This window comes from Bos taurus, chromosome 3, assembly GCF_002263795.3.
Source record: "Bos taurus isolate L1 Dominette 01449 registration number 42190680 breed Hereford chromosome 3, ARS-UCD2.0, whole genome shotgun sequence".
NCBI classification, from domain to species: domain Eukaryota; kingdom Metazoa; phylum Chordata; class Mammalia; order Artiodactyla; family Bovidae; genus Bos; species Bos taurus.
Genome location: NC_037330.1, coordinates 98,448,026 through 98,473,881, shown reverse-complemented (window position 1 = coordinate 98,473,881; position 25,856 = coordinate 98,448,026). Strand labels below are relative to the sequence as shown.

The 25,856-nt window shown below is 52.4% G+C and overlaps 1 protein-coding gene across 2 annotated transcripts in view; it reads right to left on the bottom strand.

Moving 5' to 3' along the window:
• The window catches only part of TRABD2B (TraB domain containing 2B), a 221,439-nt gene that overhangs the window by 26,195 nt on the left and 169,388 nt on the right, over nucleotides 1-25,856 (bottom strand). The window contains exons 3-4 of one of the 2 annotated variants that reach the window (XM_002686409.6): nucleotides 11,977-12,123; nucleotides 5,195-5,369 (exon numbers count right to left, since the gene is read on the bottom strand). In XM_002686409.6, coding sequence (XP_002686455.1) covers nucleotides 5,195-5,369; nucleotides 11,977-12,123 — 322 coding nt within the window. The remainder of the gene's footprint in view (nucleotides 1-5,194; nucleotides 5,370-11,976; nucleotides 12,124-25,856) is intronic. The other variant, XM_005204874.5, reaches the window with a different exon arrangement.

The window sequence follows — 25,856 nt, the reverse complement described above, 5'->3', positions numbered from 1 at the left end:
CTGTTTCACTCAGTTCTAAGATTCTTGCTCTACTTATCTGTACCTCGATTTATCCACCCACCAAAGGGAATAATCAATATCATTTTGTCTCCCTCCAAGAGGCACTGAGGACATGAGAGCCACATGAACTGATGGATATGGGTGTTCTTCAAGCAGGATGGTGCCCACTCTCCAAGGAGCAATGGCTGCTGTTATTAATTTTTAAATGTTACTGGTGTTCAGTGTGTTTGGTTTCTGTCTCTCCCTTCCTCAAGCCCAAGTCTTCATCATGAATCAACTTCTGTGTCTTGGCCCCATCGGTGTGTTTCTGGTTATGGGTCTGCTTCAGCTGGGGTGTGAGAGAGGCTGGCCTGGTGCTCGGGGTAACAGGTACAGCACCTCTGTCTCTGGTGCTCCCACAACCTGGCTTTAGACTCTTCAAACCCTGCTTTAGATTTGAAGAAGCAGATTAGGTTTGAAGAAGCAGAAGCTTGGACTTCCGCTTCCTTGGTAGGGGGCAGGTGGCAACAGTCCCAAGTGGAGGGATTTCCAGGCCCTGGAGGGCTCTTAGCTCCATCCTCCTTCCAAAGAATTCAAGAGTGATTGACGAAAACTCTGTGAGAGGGTTAGAATGCTACGATGATGGAAGGCTGGGATATCAGAACCACATAATCTTGGAACAACAGGCTGTTAGGGTCCAAGGAATTTGGAAAGTCAGAAGTTAGAATTATATTCAGATTGTTGCATGCTAGGGTTACAGGATATATGATAACCACCGGCTGTCAGAATTCAAAATGAACAGGCCCTGCAGGTTAACTGGTCTACCCTTGACTTTGGCTCCTGTCTCCAACCCAGCTCTGCCAGCCAGCCCCTACATTATGCACTCTGTTCCAGGTTCTATCTTAAGAAATGGTGGGTGAGGGGGAAACAATACAGTTACCAACTTTCCACTTTCCCGAGGGCCTTTGAAAGCCCCATTTGTCTCATATCACTATCATTTTTTTTTTTTAAAGCAAAAGATGTTTATCTTCAAACACAGTAGAAAGAAGATGATTTCAGAATATAAGATAAGCTTATAAACTGAATGTTTCATTAATAAAAAATTCACCACCTTGTACTTATTTTTCTCAGTTATGTGGAGACCAGAGGAAATCCAGGGACACACTTGGCTCTTTGAGGACCCTCAGGCTCACTTGCCAAACTGCATGGGCCCGGCATTTGGGAATCAGCCCTTCTTTCTCCCAACCCCAGGCCAATATACCCTTCCAAGGCAGGGGCCTGGATCCTTTTAGAACATCTGAGGTTGCACCCTGGCCACAGCCACCTCACAGGGAGGCGGGACTTCCATCTGGGCCTGTTTAGAGTTGTCACACATGTGCACACCCTTACTGCCCCTGAACCTGCTGAATAACCTCCAGAAGAGGTCAAACAGCGCCTGGATACAGAAACATCACAGACACCAAGGACAGTACTCTTCTATGGGATGTGCCAGATAGAAAGACACTTTCCCACAATATTGTCAACCTTTCTGGAAGTACACAGCAAGGGCACCATGTCTGGAAGGTGGGGAATGGCCTGGAAGAAGACCCAAGATGCCAGGATTCAGGTTGAAGGTCTGCCTGCCTGTGGCCTTGAGGAAGCCATTCATCCTCCCTGGGCCTTATTTCTACCTACAAAATGAGTATAATAGCTCCCATCTCCTGGGATTATTGCACAGAGCAGGGGTGATGCCATCTAAGAGCCTGTAATGGTGGGGCTGGCCCTCAGTAGAGCCTTTCGGATAAGGGTCCATCCACCACAGTAGAGAGTTTAATGCCGCTACCTAAAGCACGTCTGGCACAGTCCAATGAGGCAGGTGTGTTATCCCCATTTTACAGATGAGAGACTGAGGTCTTGGAGGTGAAATGGCTTATAATTATGTTTCTGTATCCTAAGCTAGTTCCTAGGGACATCCATGAAACTGGATTGAGAAAACTTTGCATGAGCAGACGCCTGTTGGGGGATAGAGAATCATATTTCCAGGGGTACAGACCCTCCCTCCCACAGCCACAGGGGCCCTGTACCTCCTTTGAGGGCTGGACAGGGCATGGGCCCTGAGTGAGGCTGACTCAGGTCCCCAGTGCCTGGGGGTTGGGGAAGGCCTGAAATGGAACAGGCACCCGGGGGGTGCCGTGGAGCGGGGGAACCTGTAGTTTGCAGACCATCGACAAGCGCTTAGCCTGTCCCTGCATGTACATTCTCAGCCTGCCAAAGGACATGGGACTCAGGAGCTACATGGACATAAGGACACAGCGAGGCAGGCATGGATTTTTGTCACCACGAGTTACATAGGATGGGTCCCATGCCATCACACTGACTGTCACAGGTCCACTCAGCTGGCTCCCTGCCTGCCTGTGAGAGCAGAGCCCCTGACCACAGCTCCAGAACCAGACACTCGTCCTGGCTCTACCCCCAACTCGCCATGAGCTTCACCCATGTCCTGGCCTCTGTGGAACTCAGCCTGCCCATGGCTGCGATGAGGTGGGCAAGCTTGAGCTGGAGGCTGAGTCCAGCTTTGAAATTCTTAGGATAAGGGTAAAAGTGCAGCACTGAACAGGCCTTCTGCTCCAGGTATGGCTGAGCCAGAACTGGCAAGATTGGCCCACAACCTGGGCCTGCTGCTACAAGGCAGAGGGTCTCTGAGAGCCAGGGTGGGGCTCCCACTGCCCTGGCTTTACTGCTGGCCTAGCCCAGGAGACCAGGACTGGAGGATCTGGTCAACATTCGTCCATCTATTCCTCCCTTCACTCATACATTCCTCCATATGTTCATCGAGCTTAAAACTGTTAGGTGCTACTAAAAACACAGGGATGATTAAGTGGAGTCTGCCTTCCCGGAGTTCAGGGCACGGGTGGGAGACAGACCCAGCACCGCTCACCCACTCCACTGTGGGAAGCAGACTGGAAGCAGGGAGAGGACCAGGAGTCTGGAGCTGATGGAACTGACTGGGCCAGGACAGTGGTCGGGAGGATGGACACAGTAGACAGGTGTGAGGTCTTTTGGGTGGTCTGTCAAAAGAACTGATCATGAATCAGCGAGATTTCAGAGACAGGGAAGAACCTGAAGGCCGGCAGGAGGCGTGCATGCTGGCCTGTGCCTGAGTGGACACTTGTGCCCTTTGGGCTCGGGGTTTCAGTGTCAGGGGCTGCCCAGGCCATTGTGATTTTTCAGCTCTAGGCTCTCCTATTTCTACACTCACAGAAAGGAGCTGCTGTTAGCCACCTCCAGCCCATGGGTGCCTGGTCCTGAGCCTGGGAGAAGGTGGGGCAGCATTCGTGCAGAATGCTGGTCCCTAACTGGCTTCCCTCAATGACTGGGATCTCTAGGGGCTTCTCTTAGGCCAGGGGAGGAGCCTGGGGGCTAGCTGAGTTCCGAGTGGTTCCTCTTTCATGGTCAGCTGTGGGCCTTTCCAGCCCAGGGACTCTGCCTATATGCCCATGGGGGGAGGGCTGGGATGGTGAGTGAGGGAGGGGTGAGCTAGGGAGCTGGGCCAGGTCCCCAGCAGGTGTCCTGCAGTCAAAGTCCTGCTTCTCCTGCTTCCTTCAGGAAGCCTCTCCCACTGCTACAGGAATCCCTCCCGATCCTCAGAAGTCTGTTTTATAGCTCCTGGAATCACAGATGGCCCAAGTGAATCCTGGCTCTCTGTACTTAGATGAGTAAACTGTGGTTGCCCAAGTGGGGGGCAGAGGCCACATCAGGCCATGGAACAGCCTCAATGCGAGCCCAGAAGTCTCTGTCCAGTTGCAGGTGTGGCCCTAAAGAGGCCATCACAGAAGTCCTGTGTTTCTGAGGCCCTCCCGTGTGCCTCTCCTGTGCTGGGGGCTGCAGGGAGGGGAGACCACTGGAGATGCACGAACCCTGGCTCTTGCCCTTTAGCTATTCGGAGTTGAATGAGTGAGGATGGGGAAGACTTCCAGTAATGAATCAGGATGTCCATAAAAGCTCTTCTGTGTTAGATAGACTGCTTGGCTTGATCCAACTCAGCCTGATGTAGGCAGGCAGCGTGTGGGTATTCAGCCAGGGTAGGGAGGAGAGAGAGGGCAGCCAACCACCTTGTTTAATTCTCACAAAACAGGAGGTGAATTCATTCAGCCCAAACTGCCAGTAACATGAATAAGAAGAAATAACGTTTGTCTTGCAGCTCTGGAGCAAAAGCTGACAAGGAGGTAAATGCGATATCCTGGTCCCAATGTGGACAGCGCTGTCCTCAGCAGACAGCCATGGAGAAGAAGGAAAGAAAGAGTGAGAGAAAAGAAGCAGGAGACAGAGAAGAGAGGAACAGGGAGAGCGAGGCTGAGCAGGTCCCGCAGCTGAGAATCCGGTGATGATAAAACTTGTATTTATCGTCATCATCATAATGATGCCGACAACTGTGGCTGCCCCTGAGTTACTCCGCCATGGTACTGATCTTTATGACTCTTCTACAAGGTGTGTGTGGGTGCTACGTTGCTTCAGTCACGTCTGAGTCTTTGTGATTCTAGGGACTGTAGCCCATCAGGCTACTCTGTTCATGGGATTTTCCAGGCAAGAATACTGCAGTGGGTTGCCATTCCCTTCTCCAGGGGGTTTTCCTGACCCAGGGATTGAACCTCTGTCTCCCTGTGTCTCCTGCATTGGCAGGCAGGTTCTTTACCACTAGAGTCATCTGGGAAGGTAGGTCTTTTCAACTCATCACATAATTATTGCCATCACTGCCCACTCATAGAAGAGAGACTTGAGCCTCTGAGAAGTCCTAGAGCCTGCTGAGGCCATGCCACCCAGAGGGGGCTGGGATCTGAAGCCAGGGCTGTGGGATGCCAGAGCTGCCCTCTCCCCGACTGGGCCACGTGGCCCTCACCATCTTGGCCTTTGCTCCGCAGGGTGGGCCCAAGGCTGGGCTGGACACTGGGAGCTGGCATCAGTTCTGGCCTCTCAACATGGCCTCCGGGGCATAAAGCTGCCACAGAAGTCGCCCTGCTCTTGGCAGCAGTCACTGCCCTTGCCCATGGGGACTGTTAGAACAGAACCCTAGACCAGAGTTAGAGGACTTGCTTTGGATCCCAGCTCTGCTGAACACTAGGTGGCTTTTCCTGCTCTTTCTAGGCCTCAACTTTTCCCTTTATAAAGTAAACAGCCCAGCCAATTTCTCAGCCCTGAAGGATTCTGCAGACAATCCCTTCCCCACTCCGGCCCAAACCTGCTCCGAAGGCAAAGAAGCAGATCTTGTCTTCATTCTCCTGCAGGAGCGTCATGACCCTCTTCCCCATGCGCTCATTCCTCTTGTAGATGAGCTCCTGGCGGAAGTAGCTGTCAATCTCCTGGGCTGTGACCTGCTCGTGCGGCGGGAGGGTGGTGTTGATAAAGTTGGGCAGCTGTAAAGGCAAGACAGAGGCTGCCTTCAGTTCTTTCTGGAGCAAGGAGGGCTTCTAATAAGCACACACAGCCCAGTGTGGGGCCAGGTTGAAGTGAAAAGCAAAGTATTAGTCTCTTTAACTCGTGTCCGACTCTTTGAGACCCCATGGACTGTAGCCCGCCAGGCTCCTCTGTCCATGGAATGCTCCAGGCAAGAATACTGGAGTGGGTTGCCAAGCCCTTCTCCAGGAGATCTTCCTGACCCAGGGATCTAACCTGGGTCTCCTGCTTTGCAGGCAGATTCTTGACTGTCTGGGCTACTTACCTTTATTAAGGTAACTGATGTTTTTTATCAATTCCAAGATGCTTTGAGATGACTGTTGTTATCCCAGTTTTATGAATAAAGGAAGAAGAGCACAAGGTCCAGAGACAGGTGGAGAGTCACACAGCTAACGGAATAGCAGAGCCAGGCTGGGAGCCCCGGATGCCGCCCTCACTCAACGTATCACTCCTGCCTTGTTGAACTTCAGCCTCTAGACACTGAGGTCATGAGGCTCTCCCTGTGGCACTGAGCCTGTCACTGGCATGAACAGCGAATCTGGTTCAGCAGATTTTCAGGTGTAGCGGGTCAGCTGAGCTGCCTGCCTGGTATAACAGAAAGGCTGACCTGGGCTTTGGCCCTGTTCTGATGCTGTGGGACTTTGGCCAAGTTACTAAACTTTTCTGAGTCCCAGTTTCCTCATTTACAAGGTGGGACTGACGATACTGCAGCAGATTGCATGACATGATGGGTGCTGTCACGGACACCTTTTAGCCCATCCCCCTCCAAAGAGGTTAGAGGAGGGGTCATAGCCTTTGGTTTTCCCAGTGTATGAGCACTAGCTGACTACTTTCCGTTGCCACCACTATCTTCCCATCCCCAGCTCTGCCACTTCCCAGGGTGTAACCCAAACCCTCCATCCCTCCTTGAAAACTTCAGCTCCAGGACTAAGGCCTCCTCCCATAATGATGGCTTGTTCAACACTCTGGCTTGGAACTATCCATATTTCCTGGCTCTCAGTCCCATGTCCACACCCAGCCACGTGGTCCAAGGCCAGCATCTCTGACATGTTCTTGAACGAGGCACAGAGCTCCTTGAGTTCAGGGACAGCACGTGTGTCATTCCTAGGCCCTCAATGCCCAGCACAAAGTCGGTGACCAGCACAGGTTTCTGGAGCCTTGAATATAAAGATGTGCCGTCCTTCCCCACTCCCACTGTGTTGCTTCTCTAACCTGGATGGTGGATCCAGTGCTCCAGGACTGTGTCCTTCAGCGTGTGGGTGGTAGGAGAGGAAGCCATGGACCGAGGAACCTGAGGCCATGAATCAGAATGAACCCTCTTTCCCCGCAACCCACTGTGCCACTCTAACCTTCAAGCCCTCGCTCACAGAATGTCTTCTGTGTACCTGGAGTCCCCCCTTTCATCACTCTGTCTCCACCAACCCAGGCCCAAAGCACAGACCCAAGGCCTAGATGACTGGTGGACCAGCAGATGGAGCGTGTGGCATGAGAAGACTAATTTCCTGCAGGTTTCAGCCCAGTCACATGGCTTCTAGAGTCGCTGATGAGTTTTCAACCCTTTTTCTGAGGAAAATGGTGGTATCCATGGAGGCTGAACCCAGAAGGACTCAGGGGAGGCTGGGACCTCTGCCTCTGCTGTCTGCTGGCCAAGGATGAGTACATTCCCCAAGAGAGAGGGGAGGGTCTTCTCTGCCAGAAAGGCCTGGTATGCTGATCTAGGAGGAACAAGACAATGATGTGACGGGTGTTCCCTACACTTGAGCAGTGCACAACCTGGTGAGCAGTGTGCAACCTGGTGAGCTGTATGCAGCAGCTCTCCGAGCGCCCATCAGGGCCAGCAAAGAGTCGGTGCTTGCAGACTGTTTGGTAAATGGATACATGAAGGAACAGAGTTCTTACTCCCTCCCCTAATCATGGAAGAGATGCTTGGCAGCCCTGACAAACTGGGCCACGCCTGGACTTCATGCCACTATAGGAAACAGACTTCTGAGTGGGGCTGGAGCACAAGAGAGACTGACTCAGAGGGGTTATTCCTGGAAACATGGCTCTCACAGGCTCCTCTCCATTCCCTGTGTATGGAAGAGAATGTGGGACAATGTTGTACCAAACGATAACTATTTTTCAATGGGTGAATGTGTGGATGAATGACTAGGCTTGCAGGCAACGGCTCTGGAGATAGTGAATGCAAGTCCTGAGGTCAGACAGCCTGGTCAGCTCGGGCTGGAACCCCTCTTTTGCCATTTACCAGTTGGGTGGCTACCGTAACTTATAAGTTACTTGGCCTCTCTGAGACTCAGTTTCCAAACTGGTCACATGAGCGCTATTTACATTGTCATGGTAGAAAGGAAATCTGACTAAACATCAGTACAACTAACTCAGGATGGAGCTGGCTCCCTCATCTTTCCCCTCTGATGGCAGAGGCTACAGCAAAGGGCGGCCTTGCACAGAGATGGAGATGACAGAAAGATGGCCTTCAGAATCATCGGAGAGCATGAAGGCAGCGTTCTGCTTCCCTTCCCTTCTTCCAAGGGTCCAGGCATATGCCTTCTTCCTGGGACCTGCGATGTGTCCAGCCCTCTCTCCTTGGCTCCCTAAACATGAGTGTGCATCTGTGAAAGCTGAATCTCCATCCATTCCTTATGGAGATTTACTTTTTAAAAAAGAACAAGAACCAGAAAGTCCAATGTCAAAGTTGTGAAAAGGCTGGGTTAGCCATTTGGTTCCCTGAGCTGCCCAGCAGCTGGCTGATATTCTCTGCGTGTTTCATGCTGATGGGCCCTGGCTCCATGCCAAGGATGAGGCCTGGCTGGATGGAAGCAAATTAATGATGTCATTAGGTTTGTTGGGAGCCTTAAATCTCTTGCAACAAGTTCAAGTGCAGGACGTACGAAAAAATTTTAAAGAGGATGTGCCAGGTCCCCAGGGCCCTAGAATGATGGATCCAAGGTGGAGTGATGAGTAGATGGGCCTGGCAGAACTGGAACAGGGTTGTGAGACTCCCCTGACTCTCAGCTAGGACTGGGTGGTTTAGAGGTAAGTGCTCAGGTCTGCTAATGTCACAACCTCATCCCTTCTCTTTATCTTGTCCATCCATAGACACCTTCTAAGAACTTCCATGGGTCCAGTTCTTGGTCCACTTAGGAGGCCAGAGAAACCTCGGTCCAGAGAAACCTCAGACTGGGTCTGCTGCCCTGGATGAGTCTCATGGCCAGTGGGGGGATCAGAAGATTGGGGAATGTGTGCTTTCAGAGGACAGTGAGTGATGTGGGAGCATGGACGAGGCCCCTAATAGGGTGGCCATGTGTCTTGGTTTGCCCAGGACAGTCCTGGTTAATGGCGAGGGTAGATTGCTGCATGCTAATTAATTATTCTGACTCAATTATATTTGACCTTTCACTCTCAAAAGTATTTGAATATGAATTTTTATATATATATATATATATATATATATATATATATATATATATATTCTATACCTAATGCAAGCTAGGGGGCTCAGAGAAGGCTTCCCAGTGGATTGCCCTGCTGATCTGGGACACTGACAATGCTAGTGATCAGAGAGCGGCGGGAGGCCAGGGCCTCAGCCATTTCTGAAGGTGGGATGTGGGGTTAGGGGGATGAGGTGAAGCAGATCAAGAAGCAGACCAAGCGTGAGGTGTGCCTGGTCCCTGTCTGCCAGAGTTACCATCCTGGGCCCTGCATCAGTCCAGCCCCAGCCTCCAGAGGCTGCTCCAGCAACCTCAGCACTGCAGCCAGAGGCAACTTTCTGACCACATTTCTGTCTGGCTTAAACACCCCAGGAAGTTGGCCCCTCAGTGAGCATTCTCACCCCTACATGGTCTGCCCTCTGCTTTCTGGTCATTCCTCAGGACCTCCCACCATCCTGAGCACTGGCCACGCAGCTGGCTCTGCTTGCCAGTCCCTGCCTTCATCTGCATCTGGCAGACTCTACTCTCAAGCCTGGTACTCAAGACTCTACTCTCACATCACCTTCTCCCTGAAGCCCTGCCCAACTGCAGGTGATGACCGCTCCCCTCCAGCCCCTGGGTCCTGCAAGGCCTCCATCTGCAGAGCCCTTCTCTGTTAGCACATGGGCCCTGGATTTAGTGTGGATACCCTGACGTCAGGCTTGTCTGTGTCTGGGGGCAGGGCTGCCTAGTCCCTTCCGTGAGGGCTAGACTCTGTCTGTGCACCCTGGGTTGCTGTTCTAATCTGGGTGGGCGAATCTACCTGTGCCCTCTCACCCACTTCAAGTATAGGCACTGCGAAGAGACCCTCCAAGGCAGTTCACCTGCCAGAGATGTGTCAGTGGTTCTGGGCACAGGTGCAAAGAAAATCTGAGCTTGTCAGGCCTGGGGGTCACCCCACTCTTCCCTGTCTCAGTTGAGTGTTATGCTGTCTGTGGCCACAGATCTGTCTTGCACATCCCTTGCCCCAGGTTCCCCTCAAGCATACAGCTCCCTGGCTGCCCAGGGCTCATCAGCCTCTGCCCAGCAGAGAATGCAGGGTCAGGCTCTATCATGGGGTGAGTGGCTGGTGATGCAACTGTGAGCCTTGTGCTGCCAAGGTTCTCCTCCTTCTCTCCTCCAGGAGTGAGAGTCAGAGCACCCGGAATCCCAGCCTCCTGTGCAGGGCCTCCGGATCCTCCCTCCTGCACTCTGCACCAAGCACAGCACACACCTGCGTTTGCCCTTGTGGCATTGCTCACTAATATTTGCTCTGTGCCACACCCTGTGCAGGGCAGCCTGACGAGAGTGGGCCAGACGCCCTTGCTCTAGTGGGGTCCCTGGTTATGCCTCTAGCCTAAACTCTCACCTCTCCTCCCACTCTCTCTTGCCTCCAGCTCACCAGGATGGTTTCCTCCACTGGCACATTCTTCTGCCTCCTGTCTGTGGCCAAGGCAGGTTTCTTCTCTGACCTTTCATCTTGCAAGAATGTTTCCATCTCTGCCCAGCCCTGCTCCACCCCTACCTCCAAGCCCACCTAAATCCCTGCTCCTGCTATGGGCTCCAAGGTCATCCTCCACTCTCCCCTGTAGCAAGGGTCATGCTTTGTGCCATTGCTTGTTGAATCTCCCCTTTTCTCTTAAGAGACTCCCAGCCCTCTGAAGGCAGCTGTCTCTGGCTCCCTGCCACATCCCTTTCCATATCCCTGTGACTGGCATTTATAAATTATTTCTTTCATTCATCCAATATTTACTGAGTACTGTTCTGTGCCAGGCTTATTATCAGTGAATAAAACAGACCCCAATTCTTGCTCTCAGGGAGTTTATGCTGTAGTGGGAATGGACAGACAACAAATAATCACTGATCAATGCATCGAGATATGTAAGTGTGCGAGAAGATGATAAAAAGCCATGAAGGAAAAGTGGAGCAGGAGAAAGGCGACAGGTGGGGAGGTGGGAGGTAGGCTGCAATTCTAGACCAGGAAGTTGGGCTTCCTCACTGAGACGACAACATGTGAGTTTCTATCTTGAAGGTAGAGAGGTGGTGAGCCATGGTGATAGCTGGGGAAAGGCCTTTCCAGCACAGCAAATAGCCAGTACAAAGACGAAGTGTGCAAGTGGGCTCATGGGTCAGCGGGGAGGCCCGTGTAGATGGGGGAGGCGGAGGACATGGGGTGAGAGACACCTGGTCCATCACGTGAAAGGTCACGGAGCCGTGCAGGTCCTCACAGAGATTCTAGCTTTACCCTGAGAAAAATGGGGAGCAATTGCAGTGTCCTGAGCAGAGAGATGGCCTGTTCTGACTACTACAGCTGCCTCTTGAATGAATAGATTACTGAGCACCAGATGCAGAAAGCACAGGGGACCTCGAGTTGCCCAGGAGAATATCTAAATCCTTCTGGGGCATCAGAGTGGTTTGGAAGAGATGACCCTAGACCACGGCCACGCGGGAGGAAACCCAGAGGGAGGAGGCTGAACAAAGGCAGAGCAGTGGGCAAGGGCAAGGTGCGGGGAGGGCTACGAGTGGCAGAGACCCTTAGAATGAGGCCTGTGTGGCAGGGTCCTGGGCTGTGATGAGGTCCATGGCGGGTAGGGTACGGACGGGGGCCCTGACTGCCTACGAAGTATCTCAGAATTATCCCAAGGGAACAGACCTGGTGGAGCCATGCTCCGCTCCTTGACTCCCTCCTACCGTCTGGCCAGCCTGGGGTTAATCTTTGCTCTAGGACTCGAATCGAGGCAGAGCACCCTGGACTGGACTCAAGCCCAAGCTCTGAGCACCTGTGAGCTTTCCCTTCCCTGGGCTTTAATCTCCCCAGGTGCTGCATGGAGCCTAGATGAGGGTTCCCTATCCTTAGGTAAGCTTCCAGGGTCTAGGTCCCAGAGCCACACACACCAGGCTCAAGTGGGGCTCTTGACAACATGACAACTAAGCGGTGTGGCCTTGAGCAAGTCTCTTCCCCTCCCTGAGCCTCAGTTTCCCCATCTGTAGCAGGGATGCCAACAGCTCCTGCTTACCAGCTGCATCTGGCACACAGTAGGTGTCTAATAAACGCCTTCCTAGAAGCCTTGGTTATACTGGCGCCCTGGAAGCTGCCTGGGCCCGGGGAGAGGAGCCTCACCTGGGAGGTGTCGTGGTTGAAGATGACGGCGTTGAGGTCCCCGCAGTTGTAGTGCTTGATGAGGTCTTCGGTGGTGTAGGGCGCCTGCAGGCTCCCAGCCCGCACGCTCTCGTGCTGCAGCAGAGTCTGGTTCAGGGCGAACAGCACCTGAGCAGAGGAGGACAGGAGTCAGGGCTGCACTCACGGCCCCTGGCTGAGTCCCCAACCCCTCAAGGGAGGGCCCTCCACCCGCTGGACTTTGGGGCCACAGGCCTGCAACAGGGTGTGTGAGAATGAGGGGAGCCTGACGTGAGCTGGTGCTGCTCGAATGCTCCACGGCCTTCGCTCTTCACTCCCTGGCCTCTCACCACACTCGGCCTGCTCCCGTCCCCAGCCCTTTGCCCTCACTGGTCCCCACTCCTGCTCTGGGCATCAACTTAGCGAAGAAGGTGGCAAAGGGAATCCTAGTTGCATCAGGGTTTTGGAGTGATGGGTGAATTTTTTCCTGACTCTTTTCTTCTGTGCTTAGAAAAGTTCTAGAAGAAGCACAAACTCATTTTGGAATCAAAAAGCACCCCAAACACAGCAAAACAAACAAATGAACCAGAAACCAGAAAGCCCATTAGATATCAAGGCCCAACCCAAATGCTACCTCCTTCAGGAGCCATCCTTAAACCGGGCAGAGGGCTTAGGAGCCGGGACCTGAGTCAGATCCATGTTGCCACTCAGCACGTGTTTCCTCCAGCCGCTCTGTGCTCTGGGCCACCATGCCAGGCCCTGGGGCACAGCTGTGCCCAGCCAGACCGGATGGCATCAGGATCACTTGGAGGTATAGCTAGGCTGTGGATTTCTAACAGGCTTCCTGGGAACTTCTTTAGCAGTCTTATGGCTTCTGGCATTTGAGCCCCATGGCTCTAAAAGAACATGGTCTGCCCAAGGCGTAAGGCCCTGAGACATGATCTAAAATGTCTCATTTTAGGTGGGGAAATTGAGGCTCAGGAGGGGAAGGGGCATGCCCAGTTCTGTATGTCTGGAACTAGAGCCAGCTCCACATATCTGTGCACCCAGACTCCTTTGGTCAAAAAAGGGAGGAGCTTGACCATAAAGCGGGTTATTTAATACAATGAGAGGGAAAAACAAATGGCAAATCCTGTGTAAAGCATCAGGAGGTAATCTCAGGCTTCCTGTCTTTGTTGTTTTTCCAGCTCCAGTCTACCTGGCAGGGCTCAGGCCCAGCTCATCCTGTCTGGAAACAGGGTCCACCCCAGCCTCTTGGTCCACGTTGATTCAGGCCCAGGCATCTCTCACTGCAACCCATGCTTTTTTGCAGAACCCCCTCCCTTCCCATTGATACCATATTCTTCTGCCACAGCTATCCTTTAAAAACAAATCTGATTGACTTTAGTTTTCTCTTTTTTTGCTCAAAGTTTTCATGGATGCCTCCTGCCCTGAAGATAAAAGCCTAGCTCTTCACTGGAGCATGCACGGCAGTGACTTGGCCCCTGCTGTGGTCAATGACCTTATTTCCAGCCCTTGTGTCTCCCAATGCTCAGCTACTTAGCAATCTTCTGACTCTGTGCTTCGTACATGCTGTTCCCTGAATATGAGAAACCTCCCACCTCTACTCTCTACTACTGACAGATCCAGACTTGATCTTTCAGGCTCTGCTTAGATGTCTCCTCCATGAAGATTCTCTGACCACCTGGGGGCTGGGTGAAGGCCTCCCCCTAAAGCTCTCATAGTCTCCCTGCGTGGTAGAATGACACAGTCATGGCCTCAAATCTTAACCTCTCCCTATATACATATAGTGGGCACGTTTGGTTGTGAGAGCTGGACTGTAAAGAAGGCAGAATGCCAAAGAATTGATGCCTTCCAACTGTGGGGCTGGAGAAGACTCCTGAAAGTCCCCTGGACAGCAAGGAGATCAAACCAGTCAATCTTAAGGGAAGTCAACCCTGAGTATTCACTGGAAGGACTGATGCTGAAGCTGAAGCTCTAGTATTTGGTCATCTGATGTGAACAGATGACTCATTGTTAAAGTACCTGATGCTGGGAAAGATTGAGGGTGTCAAGAAGGAGAAGAGGGTGTCAGAGGATGAGATGGCTGGATGGCATCACTGATGCAATGAACATGAAGTTGGGCAAACTCCAGGAGATGGTGAGGGACAGGGAAGCCTGGCGTGCTGCCGTCCATGGGGTCGCAGAGTCAGACACGACCAGGTGACTGAATAACAACAATATACATACACCTGGCCAGCGACCTCGGTAGCTCGCTCACATTCTGACTCTGGACTTGCTACGTGACAGGTGGAGGCCAGCATTACAAGCCTCCACAGATGAATGGAGAAAACATTACGCACGCCCTGCTGCCGCTGCCTCACACATGTCCACATTGTTTTGAGAACAGTCCACACTGGCCTGCTGGAGGGTGAGAGGCGTGCAGGGCAGAGCCCAACTGCTTCCATCATTGTCCCATCAAGGTCGTCTTGGTCTGGCCAGCCAGCTCCCAGGCAAGCAAGTGAGCCCAGCTGAGCCCACGTGCCTGCAGCTGGGCCCAGACATCTGAGCGAAGGCTTCATAGCACAGCTGTGCTGAGAGATGAGCGACCCACCCTGCTTCCTCCAGCAGGGTGTGAACATCGGATTGTAACTACTATTTCACTACCTCTCTCCCCACTGAGGTTATGAGCCGCTTGAAGATAGGAATTACATCTTATGTATTTTTGCATCGGCAGCACTCAGCACTGTGTCTGGTAAAGGGAGGGTGTCACCCATCCTTTCTTTAGCACTTTGACACCTGCTGTGGTCAATTCATCATTCAAGGTTGCTCCGTAAATCCTTCACACTAGCCCCTAGAACTCTGGCATTCCATCAGCACAGGGCACGCTGCCACCACGTGGTTCCAGAACACCTAATCTGAACAGAAAACTCAGGCCATAAGTACACAAAGTCTGGGGAAAATACTGTCTTGGGCAACGGGACCAAGCTTGTGCTTGTGAGATCACCTCCGCCCATCCCCTCCGGCTTTTGTTTCCAGCGGGGCAGGGGAGCTGGAGTGCATGGAGCTTGACAGCACAGGCTACTCCCTCTAATAAGCCAGCTGGAGATGAGGTCAGGTCCCACCAGCCTACCTCTGGGCCTTCTCCGGGCCGCCAGGTTCTGGCTGTTCCCCTTGAAATCTGATCTGCAGCCACCTGGTGTGGGGTGTCGATGGCGGCTGGGTGGCTGGGGATGGATCACAGGAGGCAGTGGCCCTGTTGGCCCGGACATCGCTAAAGCAACAGGCACTTCCTCCCGCCCAGCACATGCCTGGGACGAAAGCGTCCATGTCGTGCTGGAGCGCGCTGCTCCTCTGTGGGGCTGGGACACACAGACTTCCTGTGGCCACACCCTGTGCTGCGCACACCTGCCCCTGATTCTCAGTGCCGGCACCTCCTGGCCTGTGCTGAGGTCATCGGCTCAGGCGCTCAGAAGACCTGGCTGGGGGGCAAATGGTCTCCCTGGACCCTCTTCGACACACAGAGTCACTTCTGCAGACATGTGGCCTTCGTGGAGCTGGGAGGCGTTCTAGTGAATGAAGCACATCACAGTCTGTAGGGTACTGAGAACAGTCCTGGCATGCAGTAAGTGTGGAATAAATGCTTGTCAAATACAACTTGGAATAAAACAGTTAGGCCTAAATATTCTTGGATTGGAGCCGGAAGATCCCTTAGGGTCCAGTGGTTTCTCAAACCTTTTGTAGCCATGGAATCCTTTCCTATAGTTCTTGTTTTCCAAAGAAACCTTGCCTGGAACTCAAAATGTGCAGTGGATAGGAATGAAAACTTCCCTGATTGATGTAAAGGAAGCAGACTAGTGGCTGCTTGAAGTCTCACTGGCTCAGTGACCCCTGTGACAAGCACCTAGTACTTCTCTGTGGAACCCGCAGGTACCCTGGAGCCTCGTTTGAGAACCACTGATCTCTTCCTATGCCCTCTTCATATGGAAGAGGAGAAAGGACAGGGGTGCAGAGCAAGCAGGGTGAAGCTTGCCCAAGGCCACACGGTGAGCTGGGGGTACAGTGGGCTCGCTATTCCTCAACCCCCAACGGAGGACCCTTTGCTGTGCCCCAGACCATGTCCGGGGCTGGATTTCCAGCTGGCTACTGGCACAGTCCACATTCATCCCATGCACCTTGCCAGATCCATTTTCTTTCAGAGCCTTGAAAAATTACCAGAAACAGGCAGGGAGTGTTTGTTATTAACATATTAGAGATAAATCACTGCAATCAGACCATTCAAGAAGCACCCCTAGGGTGGCACAGTTGAGGAGTGATGAGACTGGGGCTGAAACCCAAGCCTGTCATCCCAGACTCCCCTCAACCCCCACCACAGACCCCCGAGCTCCCCTTGGTCTTGGCACTTATCCCACTGAAGTGTCCATTTCAGGTAATTCCCTGTTCCCTGTCTAGACTGAGAGCTTGGGGTGGGTGGGGACCCTGCCTCTTTGGTCACAGCTGAAGAGCAGACAGTCAAGAACTACTTCAGAGAGTAGGATGCTGACCCGAATCCCACGCATGACCTTCCCCACCATTCCCTGTCTTGTACCCATCCTCTGCAGTTTGAAACTCGGTCCTCATCTATTTATCACGGGATAAGTACATGTATTGAGCACTTATCATGTGTCAGGAACCCTCTAAGCCCATATTAACTTATCTAACCTTTACAACAACTCTGAGACAGGTCTAGTATTAACTCCATTTAATAGATTGGAAAAAAAAAATGAAGCAAAGAGATAGCGAGTAACTCAATGAAGGTGACAAAGCTGGAGAAGGCATGGCAGATGCACTGGGGCCCAGCCCTGGAGCCCGTCACCTCAATGCACCACTGCCCTTGGGGCTTCCCCCTGCTCTCCCTGGGAAAGAGCTAGCAGGGGCAGTCCTTAATCACAGATGGGAAACCAAAGAAGCAGAGGGGAAGGGGACACAAGGCCACTTGTCTTGTAAAGGACAGATGTGGGCTATGAAATTTACTTTTGTCTGGCTCCCACAGGTTCCCACAACCAGGGCTTCAAAGTAATACGTGCTTCTTCATGAACAATCCTGGCACTTCCAACAGACATAGGGAAGCTACACTCATTCGGTCATTCAACAAGCATTTACTTTCTGATTTTCTGCAGGCATCTGGGATGGTTGGATTAATTGGACTTGGTTACCACCCACAGGGAGCTCCTTTTAGAGGCAGATAACACCCACTGGCCATTACCATGGAGCATAGCTGGTAAGTGGGGCCTACAAGGCCCAGCGCACGGGCATGAATCAGTGCCCTGCCCTGCTTCCTGCTTCCTTGTCATTCATCCCAAATCCCCAAGCCTGGCCCAGCTCAGACTCCCAGGCTTCGATGGCTTCTGCTCCTGGCCACTTTAGAATAACAAACCCTCCTCGCCTGTAGCCCTGGTGGCCAACTCTAGGATAATGTTTATGATAAGCCTTTGACATGAAATAACAAACATGGGGTGAAGGCAAGAGCCACCTCACTCCCTTGGATTGCCGGGTGTGGAGGCCTGGCCACCAAGAGCCCCGAGGGTCCCAGCACCCCCCTCAGTGGTGCCTGCAGGCCACGAGCTGGTCCACAGCGTCTGCTGAGTGTAGGCCTGGAATTTAAACACATCTTCAAACACGGGCTTCAGATGGAGGGAGGGAGGCAGGCGCCAGGAGGGTGGGGACAGGTTTATTGTTGCAGATTAGTCTAGTAAACAGTCCTAGAGGGGCTGGAAGGGTGAACACCACCACCTGTGTTCGCTTGTTGGCCCTGCAGCGTCATGGTGAAGAGAAGGAAGGACCCGCTTTGTTAGGAAGGTGTTTGAGACAGGCCTGGCTCTCAGGCTGCGGCTGCCACTTCTCACCCACCCCGAAGCACAGGGAAATCACAGCCAAGGCCCCAACCCGCTCAGTGGTGCTGACGGAGCAGCCAGCATGGGCCACACACTGTTCTAGGTCGGGGGATTTAGTCAGGGACAAAACAGACCTAAATCCTGCTCTCTCTGCTGGGGAGGAAAAGGAGAAAAATAAAATAACTGGCAAAATGTTAATATTTAGTGAGTTAAAGACACAACAATGGTTCCATTTAACTGAAAGTTCAGACCCACTGCCCCCTGTCATTTTGGGCTCCTCGTGTGTCTTAATCAACAGGCAAAGAAGGGAGTTACTGTGTGGGCTGGGGGACTGGTCCTGACGACCGGGGGAATCGGACTGCTTTTCCACAACAGAGGTGAGGATGAGCATGTCCCCCGGGCAGGAGATCCCTTAGGGCATCCAGGCCCTGTGGGTAACTAACGTTGATGGGAAACGACAATGACCCAATGCACGCAGGATGTCTAATGGCCCAGACCCTCCACGAATGAAGGTTTGGGTTATCCCACCAGGTAAAGAACCACGACCAGCTGAGAAGCTTGTAGAAGGCAAAGGGAATGGGTAGTGGTGGTGCTAACAGATGAAGGCAGTTATGAATGCCAGCTTCGACCACATGACCAGTTACAGAAACAAGGACTGTCCTGGAGTATTTCATTAATTTGTTAAGAATGGGTGTGTGTGTATAAAATCTTTGTTTTCTTCTCTCTCTTCTTTTTCTTTTCTTCTCTCCCATCATGTTAACAGAAGACGTTGACTTTGTGGTTAAATATTGTTAACTCAAATACTTTAAGTATCGATTCAAGTTATGGTACATCAAGAAGAGTAAATAACTTCCACGCAAAGATTTTGCATCCTCTTTGGGGGAAGGCATGAGTGTGCTTTGGTTGTATGTAGAATTGTTGTATCATATTAGGATAAATGAGGCTTCGTTATTATTTATTTGGAGATTAGGTACCCTTTTAAGGAGATACTGTATGAATGCCAACTTGACAAGGGGGGAACTTGTGATGGTTAACTTTGCCAACTTGATTTAAATTGATTGGCATGACGGGTTCCACGGGCCGTGATAAGGATGTTGAGAAACTATCCTACACCATAACCCTTCCAGAGAATGGATTGTTATTCCCATATGACACTTGAAGAAGCCAAGGCCTTGAGGCTGGTGAAAGCACTAGCCTGAGGTCTTGCACTGAAGAACTGGAGCTGGTATTCAAACTCAGCTCCGGCTGACAGGTCCTGGGCCTGACTCCCAGGCTGCTTCCAGCTAACCAGACAGACGAGTAGGGACCAGCCTGTGAAGCCCAAATTCTGAGCAGTCAGCTGGGAAGGAAGAGGTCTGCTAGGACCTCAGCCATGGGGCCCGCTCAGAGCTGGCACATGAGGAGAGGAAAGAGGTCACCTGGCCCAGGAACCCCACCTGGAACGTGGCCTCCTGTTCTGTTTCTGCTCTTTGCCCCGCCTGATGGAAACTTACTCGACTCCTCTCTCATACTGAACTCTTCTTCTCAGCCTCAGGGCCTGCCCCTTGCTCCCGCTTCTGCCTGGAACCCTCTTTCACCCAGCAGCTCCCAGTCCCCTTTCACTTGGTTGCAGAGGCTCCTGTCTCAGGAGGACTGTCCTGGGCAGGGCCAGGTGAGTTCCCTGCTTAGTGCCCCCGAAGCACTGGCACTTTCTGAACCATTGCACTCCCCCTGCTTCATTGCTTTGTTTTTTTAGTTTGTTTATTAATTTTTGGCTGCACTGGGTCTTCATTGCTGTGTGCGGGCTTTCTCTAGATGCAGAGAGTGGGGGCTACTCACTAGTTGCAGCGCATGGACTTCTCAGTGCGGGGTCTCTGTGTAGAGAGCAGGCTCTAGGTACATGGGCTTCAGTATGCAGCATGGGCTCAGTAGTTGTGGCCTGCTCACTCTAGGGGGCACGGGTTTTAGTAGTTGCAGCGCAGGGGATCATTAGCTGTGGTTCGCAGGCCTTAGAGCGTGCAGGCTTCAGTAGTTGTGGCTCTTGGGCTCTAGAGCACAGGCTCAGCAGTTGTGCACACAGGCTCGGTGTGCACAGGCCTTGTGCAGTGTGCTCTGCGGCCTGTGGAATCTTTCCAGACCAGGGATTGAACCTGTGTCCCCTGCATTGGCAGGCGGATTCTTTGTGCTACCACGGAAGTCCTGTCATTGCTATTTAATGCTCGTTCTTCCTGCTCGGTGGTGAATGCTCCAAGGGCAGGCAAATCGCCTTTCTTGGTCTTGGCTATTTCCCCAGCAAAGCGCACAGAGCCTGACGCTTACATAGTAGATGCTTGAGAAATACTTGTAGAAAGAGTGAATGGATGCGTGCATGAAAAGCTGGACCACTCATCCCAGGACCCCACCCTGAGCAGCTCCCTGCTGGGACCCCACACCCTCAGGGCACAGAGGTGGCACCGAGCCCCTGGACCCTGGGCCACGTGTCTGTCAGCACCGATGTGGGTTGGGGTGAAGGGCAGCTCTGCCTTGCAGGAAGGTTTCTCCAGCCTGGGGGAGATTTCCTCAAAGGTTAGAGCTTGCCCGACTCTGACTGAGATTTATTTATTTATTCTCCTTGCTCCATCGGCAGGACCAAAGCAGCGCTGACAACTTCCCTGCTTCCTTCTCAGTACACTGAGTCCCCTGGCCCCCGGCACAGAATCCTGTCTCCTGACACTGTGCCACTGAGCAGCAGGCCTCCAAATAAACACAGGGCTTTCTGGAGCCGGGGACTGGCTCTGGGCTGCCAGGTAGGACCAGAGCTCCCATCGTCATCTGAATCTCCACTATAAAGCCCTGAGTAAGTCATTTTCCTTCCCTGGGCCTTGGTTTACCCACCTGCAAAAAGGACCCATTCACACATTCACTGAATAAATATTTATTGCGCACTTAAGTACCAGATGCTGTTCCACACCCTGGAGGGAAAACAGTAAACAGCAAATAGAGATCCTTGTCCTAATGGAACTTTCATTCCAGTAGCAGGAAGCTGACAATATACAAAAACAACTAGTAAATATCTATGTTAGGGAGTGAATGTAGCTAACAAGAAAATAAGGCAAGGAAGATAGTGTGTGTGTATGTGTTTGTGTGTTGGGGGATGACATTTTACATGAGATGCCCAGGAAAGGCACAATGAGAAGTGACATTTGAGAAGAGGTCTGAAGGAGAGGAGGGGACTATCAGGTCATGGGAGTATCTGAGAGATGGAAGGGTTTTCTGGGCAGAGGGAAGAACAAGGACAAAGGCCCTGAGGCAGAAATGAGACTGATGGGTGTGAGGAACAGGAAGAGGCCAGCACGGCTGGACAGGAGGGGGCAAGGGGGAGCTAGTCGATGAGATCTGTCTCAGGCAGAGACCCCACAGAAAACAGATGGTGCACTGCCAGTGAAGTGAGCTCCAATGAAGTAAGTTCAACTGATTGGGTAACTGAAGAGCATTGCATGATGGGAATATCCACAGAGGTATGAATGGGGATGGTGGAGCACTGAGGAGCAGCAGCAATGGGAAGTTTTCCTGCCCTTGAGCCCTAATGGGAAAGGGGGGGGGGGTCAGAGACCTGAAACCAGCCAGAGCCACAGCTGTCAAAGGGGACGACAGCTGTTGTTCCATAGTCCGGACCATGGTGGCTGGTAGGAAGGAGGAAGTGGGTGGCGGCAAGAAATATCCCAACTTTCTTCCCCTCCTGCCAGTTCATCCTCTGCCTATGCTTCTTATTGAAACCAGGATAAGACAGGCCCAGTGTCAGCTCCGGGCTCAGAGCATGCAGAGCAGAGGGTTGATCTGGAGAGGCAAGGGGATTCCCAGCACATGGGCAGAAAGGTGGGGAGCACATCCTGTGGGGTCTGTGGGCCCTGAAGGCCTCTGGCTTTCCCCAAGGGGAATGGAAAGTCCCGGAGAGGCCGAGCAGAGGTAGCTGCATGGAATCTGGGGAGACGGCGTGAAGCAAGGAGATGAGGCTGAAGATGAAGGCGGAAGTGCTGAGCACGCTCCTTCCTCCCCTCCCCACACATACCCTGTCCCCAACCCCAGCCACAGCCCAAGAACTTGGACTTGTCTTCTAGTGCAGGCGTTCTCCGCTCTGTGGACGCCCACCGGTTAGACCTCGGTGGAGCGGCCACATCCTCTGTCTGCCCTGCAGTGTGGGCTGGCGGGCTCTCTGCGCTTTCCTGGGCCGGCCGCGGAGGCTGACTCACCCTCGCGTTCTTTCCTTCTTTTCTCTGAATGCCTCATTTCTCCACCCAAAGACCACCCTTCAAGATCCCAGCATTCCTCTTCTGTCCTTCAAGTCATGCCAGGAAATGCTCATAAATCCGGAGCCACCCACAGGAGGAGATTAGCATTCTGCTGGTAGGGAGGCTGATAGCTAGGCTGTGGATCAGGCTGAGGTGGGCGGTGGGGACAGGCCCGGAGGCTTGGGGTCTTCAGGAAGGGAGTTTGCATGGGAGTCTGCTCTGATGGACGGCAGAGGGGTCCCTTGGTTTCTGGTTTTAGGCACAAGTAAGCCCAAGGGAAGCTGAAGACCTAGATTCTGTTGCTGCAGGCTCTGAACCCAGAGTAGGCGTTGGCCCACTTTCTGGTCACAGGGTTTCCCTCTGAAACACGAGGGTGTGGGAGTATCCAGCTCTGCCTGCCATGTTCTATGAAGCCAACATTTTAGGACAGTGACACTCCACTATCTTATGACTTAAACTGTCTATGGTTCTAGGCACTTGGCATAAGAAAGTTCATTTATTCTTTGTAACAGTCCTGTGAGGCCAACATTATTGACTCCATTTTACAGACGGGGAAACCAAGGCGCAGAGAAATAAGTAACATCACAGGCAACCCCACTGTTAGGGTTACATGACCCCAGTGACCCCAGCCTCAGCTGTGCCTAGGCTCAGCACTCCCTGACCCCAGCATTGACTGTCTGTCATGAACTATTTTTGCTCCCCAGTAACTACTTCAGATCTCCTAAGTTGAATACACACCATGACTGGAGGGAAAAAATAAAAATGTATCAGGATCCTCTAGGCCTGCCTATTTTCAGTTATAAACTTTTGAGGAACTTCAAGGTGGTGGAGGAGGTGGACAGAGAAACAGGTAATTATAAAACACAGGGATAAGTTAGTGATAAAAAGAAAACAGGGACCTTTGGGTCTCAGAGAGGGTTTGTGATACACCCTGGGAGTTGGTGAAGGAATCAGGCTTTACGCTGGACTGTCCAGGATAAGTAGGGTTTGGAGAAAAGTGTATTCAAGGTAGAGGGGCTGGGAAATGCATGACATGTTTTAAGACGTGTCAAGAGTTAGGCCAGGAGGGGACACAATGGTGAAAAGCCTTTAGTCTCAGGCCAAGGGCTCTGCGCTCCACCCAGCCCTTCCCTGCTGGATGTTCAGACAGTGGGCTGGTCACCTGTGGGGGAAAAAATGGGTGGGGAACCACAGACGGGAAGACTGAGACCCTTAGAGGGACAACGGCCTATGCGGCAGGCAATCAGTTTGCGGTGGCCATGGTTACCACCATCATCATTATTATTGTGAAGCAGCTGCATCCATTGGTTGGCAGCATGTCATTTTTATTTTTCCTGCTGTCTCAGACCTGCCTGCTGACACAGCTGCCTAGACTTCAAAAGGCAAGTCTCCATTTTCATTTGCAAAATCAGTATGAAATTCCTAGAGGGCTTGTCTAATTCCTTCTGGTCTGACCACACAGCAATTACCAATTTGCAAGGAGGAGGGGGGGAGCCTCCGGGGCCCGCCAGCAGGGAGGGGACCTCTGTTCTGCCTTGGGCCTGGGCAGCGGCCAGGGAGGACGGGTTAGGGGTGGGCAGTTCCAGGTGGCCTGGGGTGGGAGGTGGGGGGCTGGCTCCGTGAGCACTCGGTGCTGATGAGTGAAATCGTTTCTCTGCTAAGTCACAGGCTACAAGTGTTCAGAGACCAACCACACAGAGCAGCAGAAGGGGCAGGGCTCTGACACTGACTCAAATCTGGGTCCTGGTGCATTCAGGCTGTGTGAAGTTGCCATTCTTTGGGTGGTGTACTGCCGTAAGAACATGGGCCAGACCCTTTTCCTCTCCAGGTCTCAGCTGACCCATCTGCCAAGTGGGGAGAATAATATTTGTTCTCCCTGCCTAGGGAGCTAGCACCCTAAAAACCTTGGAAAACATTACTGTTCTTTAGGGCATTTTAAGAAGCTTCTGCTCCCTTAGGAGCAGTGGGGTGGCTCTGGGTGCAGGGGGAAGGGAGGAGCCAATGTACATGGATTGATTCCTATTCAACCCTCAATGATCACTATGGATTTGTACCAGGCCTGGTGTTGGGGCCATGGAACCATATCAGCACCATTTCTATCCTCAAGGAGCTCAGGGTCAAGGATGGGGTAGAGTAAGGCTGGAGGTACCCAAGGAAGGCTTGCAACCCTAATGTCACTCGTGAAGCTGGGCACAGGGATGGACACAGTGCTGTGGGAGCCCAGCTGGAAGGTGGGGTGGGGGTGCTCATCCAGCCAGGGGAGGACCGCAAACGGGACTCATAAAAGAGGTGCTTCATGGTAGGAGCACACATCTGCCACACAGAGGAGAAAGAAGAGGAATTCCAGGCAGTGTCAATGTCCATGCAAAGGCTGGGTGAGGCTGGCAAGTGCAGGGGAGTGCCGATGATCTCCTGGGCTGAGTATAGCATGTGTGGCTGGTGAAGGGCATGAGCTGCGACCAGAGCAGGGAGACGGGATGAGATCTGAAACTCAGACTTTATCTGAAGGACCACAGGAAGCCCTGGAAGTTATAAAGCAGGGAACGACCACTCAGATTTTTAATTTAGAAGCTGCCCTCTGGCTGCTTCACTGAGAAAGGATCCGAGGAGCCCAGGCCACAGGCAGGAGACAGTCTTAGACCTCTTCAGGCTGGGAGAGGTGAGAAGGCCCCACCTGGACTAGGGGGCTTTGGAGATGAACTGAGGAAATGAAGGCAGGCTAGAATTCCAATGCTTTCCTGGCTTGGATGATCTAGAAGCCTACAACTCAGGGCCTGGAGTCTCTCCCCTTGCTTACCACTGGTACCTCTTCCCTGCCCCAAATTTGGGGCCGGGTCCTTACCTTCTCTTCCATTTCAGGAAGCCTTAGTCACACTTGGGGAAGCAGTTGGATGAAGAGGAGCAGGCTCAGAATGGCAAGAAGGAAAGAAGACAGCGTGGGACTGGCATGGGACCTGCAGCCTTGACGGCCCAGGGGATTAACAATCTTGCTAGGATACATCAAAGGTGACAGCTACATAGGACTTGGCCTCACAGACAAAACTGAAATACTGTCCCCAATTCTCCCGCTTTTCGCTGGTTTAGTCACAGGGGACACTTCTTGGCAGCAAGACAGTGGGGGACTCTGGCTCTACCAAGAGAATGGCAGGTGAGGGAGGATCCTTAGTTCCTCCATGGGATCTCATTGTCGAAAGAGGAAGTTGTGGCCCAGAGATGGCAGGAAGGTGCCCAAGGCCACACAGCAATCAGAAGGATGAAAACTAAGACAGGAATGAGGCTTTACTTGGGCAGCTCGGGTCTCCTAGGCCCCCTTATCCTTTTCGTCTCCCCACCACAGAAAAGGAAAATGTTTTTTAGACCCAGGCAAAAGAATGTGAAGCTGAAATCCGAGCCTTGGGTTTTGGGAAAAGAATACAGAGAAGTCAGACATATTCTAAAGGAGCAGAGATCTGCTTACCCTGCAGACAGGAAATACTCAGGGCTGTCCAAGGCCTCCTTCTGTGCAGGTCAGACTTGGGAGGGCCGGCTGAGTGTGAGCTGATGGGAACAGGAAAGTGCTGGGTAAAGGGCTAGTCCACCATGGGCAGTTAAGTTACTAACTTAACTAGTTAGTACTAGTTAAGCTAGTACACCTTAGCTGTAACCTTCTCTTGGGGCCTCAGGCCCAGGCTGGCATAGTCCACTGTCTAGCCTGGATCTGTTGCCAGGGCCCTGCCAGATCAGGGGCAGCGGTTCTTGCTGGCTCCCACCTGTCCACACTCACACCCTTCCTGCCCCATCTGGA